The sequence below is a fragment of the Neospora caninum genome, chromosome XII (assembly GCF_000208865.1).
Source record: "Neospora caninum Liverpool complete genome, chromosome XII".
In the NCBI taxonomy this organism is placed as follows: domain Eukaryota; phylum Apicomplexa; class Conoidasida; order Eucoccidiorida; family Sarcocystidae; genus Neospora; species Neospora caninum.
In genome coordinates, this window is record NC_018398.1 from 3,737,336 (window position 1) to 3,742,880 (window position 5,545).

A 5,545-nucleotide genomic window follows, 5' to 3' on the forward strand; every position below is an offset into this window, starting at 1 on the left:
GCGTGGCTGTCCACCCTGGCAGCGGCGCAGGCTCCTGTTTCCCGGCTCTCTGTGTTCCAGCTCCCTCACCCTCTCTTCTCTTTGCGCAGCTTCTTTTCCGGCCTTTTGTGGCGTCGTCGCGTTCTTCCGGAGGCTGCGCAAACGCTCGGCCCTGCCACACGCTCCCGACAGTGCTGAAAAACGGGATTTGCGAGCAGAGATGAGAATGGCTCCTGCGAGAGGGAGGCGACGCAGGCGCCTGCCCGCCACCACCGACGGCGTAACCGCGGCCAACACGCGCGCCGTCTCTCCACGAGTCTCGCCGGGTTCCCCGGCAATGCAGCCAGGTCGGGAGACGGAAAAAAGCGGGACAGGAGACGCCGGGGCGCACGAAAGGGAGCGAGGCATGCAAAGAGAAACCGGCGGAGAATCGCCCCGGGCTGCGAATGACGGAGAAGAGAAGACACCCCGCCAGAGCAACCCGCAAGCCGACGCACCTCCCAAAAGGGAAGAAGTCCGCGGAGAGGCAGAGGGAACGGACTCACGACCGCAAAGAGAAGAAGCACTGACGAGCACGCTGCCTGTCGGCCTTGCTGGCGCAAGCGAAAACTGGGAGGAGCGGAGCGGGGGTGAGTCTCATCGAGAAGAGCGGCAATCTTCCCCAGGAAGGGAAGAGATTCAGACGGGCGAGGCGGACGGAGCGCAGGAGCTAGAGAAACTGAATGAACTTTTTCTTCTGATGGTGTCTCGCGTTCGACCGCCTCACGGCTCAGCGTGCGGCGCGTTAAAGGAGATTCTGCGGACGTGCAAATTCCTGTTTGCCAAGAACCCACCTCACCCCGATGGACCCGATTTCATCAACCGCGTCTTTGGTTTCTTCATGGTGCCAAAGAACTGGGGTACGGCCGACGAGGAGAAACGCGCCATCTGCAACGCACTCGAAGGTACTTTTCTTCCGCGCTTATCGACTTCTTGCTCGCTGTCTTCTCCCCTCGATCGCCGCGCTGCCTTCGCAGAATCCTGCACGGAGACTCTCCTCACTTCTGCCTGAAGCAGTCCGGTTCTGCTCCTGGCACACTCAGTCCTTCGCGTCACCACTTTCTTCACCCATCCCGTCTCCTCTGCTGTCGCTTTTCCATGCAAATGCTAATCACACAGAGACAGAGACACACAGAGGCAGAGATATACATACTTACATCTATCTATGTATACAGGTATACGTACATATGCGTACATAGATAGGTACTTATACATACAAGCATATCATTATGTATATTTGTATTTGTATTCATGTGAAATGTGGCGTTTTGCGGTGTGTTATGTGGGTTGCATTCAGAGCATTTGTTTTTGTTTTCAAAGCGACAGCGAGAGAAGCTGCAGCGGACGATCGCGCTGTATCGCGCTTTCTCTTCTCGCCCGACCTTTGAGGGCAGTGCTCGCGGGGACACGCAGGCTGCACGTAAGGGAGAGTCGCCCACCAGGGGTGGACGGTTCACAGCAGCTGTGCTCTGAGTGCAGGAAGTGGACTAGAGTTACCTCTCGTATGAATAGGAGACACCCGCAGTCCCGAATCGCAAGGGAACGGCGAAAACACGCGAACAAAAGGAGAGGGCTCGTAGGCAATTGAGCGAAGGGTAGACGCTTGGAAGAGAAGAACGGGAAGGAGAGGAGAGGGGACGAAGAGAGGGAAAGACATGCAAGCGAGGGAGAGACGACGAAGAGACAACGAGACTCCTAACGGAACCGGAGAGGCAGAGAGCACCACCAAAGAGCAAGAATGGAGGTGATCCCTAGCGCGGCGAACAGGAAACAGCCAAGAAATGCGCGAAGCGAGCAAAGCGAGAAACGGCCTTCTGATGCGCGGTCGTTGATTTACTGTTTTTTGCGGTCCCCGTGTGCTCTGGTGTGTACCAGGGTGTGCAGACAGCTGCTCCGTCCCCGTCGCTTCTTCCTCCCCTGCTTCGGGTTCTCCGTCTTCGCCCTCCTGTCTTGTCTCGGCTTCGTGTTCTCCCTGTCCTCCGTCCACTTGTGTCCGCTCTCCTGCGCAAGCTGACTCTGGCCTTGCGCCCCCCGTTCAAGCGCCTCCGCAGGGCGTCTCCGCCGCGCCCACTGAGCCTTCCCGCCGTCTTAATGCGAACGCAGCTTCCGGTATCGGCTCTGCTTCTTGCTTTGCTTCTTTTTCTTCTGCGTCTTCGTGCTTTGTCAAGGGTGACGTGGTTCAGCCCCTCCAGCAGACAGTGAATGTCAACCTGTACTACTCCCTGGCCGAGGTCCCAGAGCAGAGTGTGTTGCATTTGGTGCTCCACGAGCGAGATCCGGAGAAAGCCACGCGGTTGCTTGAGAGGCTACCCAAGCCGGCGATTCAGTTCAACTACTTTTTCGTCAAGTCCGAGCCGGTACGGGCGCCGGAGACCAGACGAAACTGCGATGCGGCCTCGCTGGCGGGAAGCACTTGTGTCGGATACGACCAGGACTTCCGTGAGCCTCCGAAGCGTCCGGATGCCCCTTCGTCCACTTCGTCTCTCTATCCGTGTTTCGCTCCGTCCTCTCCCGCGTCTTCGCGTGTGACGGGGAGAGACGCTAGTGGGGCCTTAGCTGGGGACGAAACCCGTCACGGAGACACGGCTGTGACCGCCTCACGTGAGGTGTATGTCGCTTCTTTCCCGTGCCAGAAGGAAGCGTCTGAGTCGCTAGAGAGCACGAGAAACGGGGGGACGCAGGCGTACGGACAGTGCCGCCTGGCAGGATCTCGCCGTAAGCGACGTTTGTCTTCGTCGGTTTCTTGCTCTCGCCGTCTGCCCAATCCTCGGTCCGCTCAGCTGCGCAAAAGAGGAAAGAAGGCTTGTCGGCGAGGCGACAGATCTTCCTTCCCTTGTTTTCGGTCGCGTCCTCGAGCTCTTCAAGGTGAACTGCGTCGTCGGTCTTCTCTGTCCGGGCATGCATGCGGAGACACGGAAACGAGATCTCGCTCGCACGGATCTGCGCACGAGCAGGACGTGCGCACTCCTCTCCACCTCCGGACGGCGCTGCCCTCGCCCAGCTCGTCGTCTGTCCCTGCGTACGCGTCGTCTTTACATTCGCCCTTTGAGGCACCCGCGTCTCAGCATCTCTTGGGAGACGGTCGATTTGTGCACGGAGACGGCTCGGGCCCCGGAAGCGTTGGAGCGTTTGGGGCAGGGGCCGGAGGCGGACGCATGCAGTTGCCAGGCCAAGGTGGATCCTCAGTGTACTCGTCTGCTCCTCACTCTCTGGTCAGTTCGTCCTACTGCTGGTTTCCTTCCTACTCCTCCCCACATGCGCAGCCTGCAGATTCTGCACATCCAGGCATCGCAGCTGCCAGAGGGAGCCGGGAAGCTGAGGACGCACGGCACGGTGCGAGAAGCGATTCTGATCTGATCGATCCGTACAAGGGCGGTGATGATGTCCACAGAGGGGGTAACCTGAGAGCCGAGGACACGCTGAAAGGCAGACGACACCGGCCACAAGGATCTATCGATTCGAATTCTTCTTCACTCGCGTTCGCTAGCTCCGCTGCTGCCGAATACTCGCACTATCGCGCGGGCAGCGAGAGACGCGACTTTCCGGCGGGTGGTCATCACGCAAGGAGCGAAGAACTGACAGACGGGAGGGCAGACGGTAGTCCCAGATGGAGAAGAGCGGATCCCGAAAGCATTGGAGAAAGAACGGAATTTGATATCAGAGACAGGCGAGGAAGCCGTCGCGGCGAAGGCGACTCACGAGGGCCCCTGTCACAGACTCGAGACCCCTACGGCAAGATCTCTGCTGTGTTCTAGAGCGGGAGAGGAATGGCACGGCAAGGGAAACACGTACATGCATGCAACTAATGTGAACGCATCTGCATAGCGGTGCCCGTATATATATGTATATGTATATATATATATATTATGTGCTAGAGTGCGTTTTGTATGGATATTTGCACATATGGGTACGTTTACGTGGACGGTTCGTGGTGACCTTTTGACGTCAACTTTGCGTCCTCGTTTGGTTGTGGAAAGGAGAGGCTGTTGGGGGGGACATCGGCGGAGGTCGTCTCGATGGCGTAGATGCAAACTGCGGTGTTTTCGCTTTTTCTCATGGACCTTAAGCATATCTGACTTGGACAGTGCAGGTAATGTAAGAGTGGTGTGCGAGTTTCATTATAGACGAAAAAAAAAGAATGCCTCTGCTTGTATCCTCTTCGAGTTCGCCCACGTTGTCTTCCAGAACAGCAAGCGGACCGCCGAAGTCACAGTCTTTTTCGGTTCACTTCTCTGATGATTTCAAACGCCGTCGCCTGCCAATGTTGTTTTCATGGTGAAAAACTGCCTAAGCATTGGAAAGGGAACGAAGTAAAGTCTTAGGCGAAAAAGCGGCATGACTTGAAGCGGATTTTTTCATCGTTCTCCAGGGTTAAATTAACTCTTCCTTTTGCTTTAGATTCACAGCTGTGCCACTCGCATTGTTTGTAGCTAGGAGAAGTCAAACCTGGTGGACACCGTTGGATAGGTGGAGGCACCGTGACACACCCTTCGGCATCGCCTAGTGGGGCGAAACAATGTATAACCACCAGCATGTCAGAAATCATTGTCAGAGCGACGGAGAACGCGCAGCAGCGTTACCCGTCCACGCATACAACTCTCTCATCCACTAGTCGTACACATGCATACAAAGGAAACCGACCCTTTTTGTCGAGGAAATCCCTATCTCTCAACGTTTCTTCTCCGTTTAGGCACTGCTCCACCAGTTGGTGTGCAAGAATCACCTGCCCGTCAGGGAATATCAAGCCTTCCGTAACCTTCTCTGCGGGGTACATACACCTACCGGGTTACCTGAGTGTTCGCCGGCTCCGATTTGGGTCCTTTCTGGATCTATGCGTTTCCTTTTGCGGTGGTTTCTCAGCGCTCCTTCCTCTCACTGCCTCGCCTGGGGAACTGAAGGTCCCCTCGCGCCATTTGTCTGTGCTTTGCACTATCTCACACTGTCTTTCGTTTCTGCACCTGACCTGCCTGTTGAAACTTAGCGTGTCCTCAACGTGCCATGGCGCCTGGGCTGTGGTGCGGCTAACATCTCTTCAGAGTGCGGGCAGCGTTAGTGTAACTCCGTCGCGTTTATTTCCTTCCCGTCTTTCCCACAGTTAATCGCAGTGCGCCCGCTTTTTACGTCTGTCTTCCCCTTGTTCACAGTTGTTGCACCGTGTGAGTTTGTGTGTCACTGTGTCGTGGTGCGTGTGAAACGTCTCCTTCGACTGGGAACCCTTCAAATCTGCATTTGCTATGAGGTGTAGATACACCTCAGCACCAGTGGCTGGTAAACAACGAACTTGGGAAAAGGTCCTGGTTTGACCCCAGGTGCCTTCGTTCTTTCGTACGGCATGTGACCGCTCCCGCCTTCTCAGCCTGACACGAGCAACGCGCCTTCTTCCCCCCAAACACGCCGCCTTCTGTCGGCGCTGTTAGCACAGAGTTCCGTATTCTCAATTCGATTGCCCGACATTATATTCCCTTTGTGAAGGTCCAATTCCGCTCCGGAGTTCCTCCCTATCAGCTGTGCTGTCGAATTCTGTTTC

General features: G+C 56.2%; 1 protein-coding gene across 1 annotated transcript; it reads left to right on the forward strand.

Annotated features, from left to right (window-relative positions):
* Positions 1-316: 316 nt before the first annotated feature.
* NCLIV_064940 (conserved hypothetical protein) lies at positions 317-3,773 on the forward strand (the record flags this gene model as incomplete). The annotated part of the gene is made up of 3 exons (XM_003886045.1): positions 317-923; positions 1,316-1,438; positions 1,894-3,773. 3 exons carry the CDS (start codon positions 317-319, stop codon positions 3,771-3,773), a joined length of 2,610 nt encoding a protein of 869 aa, XP_003886094.1.
* Positions 3,774-5,545: the final 1,772 nt, after the last annotated feature.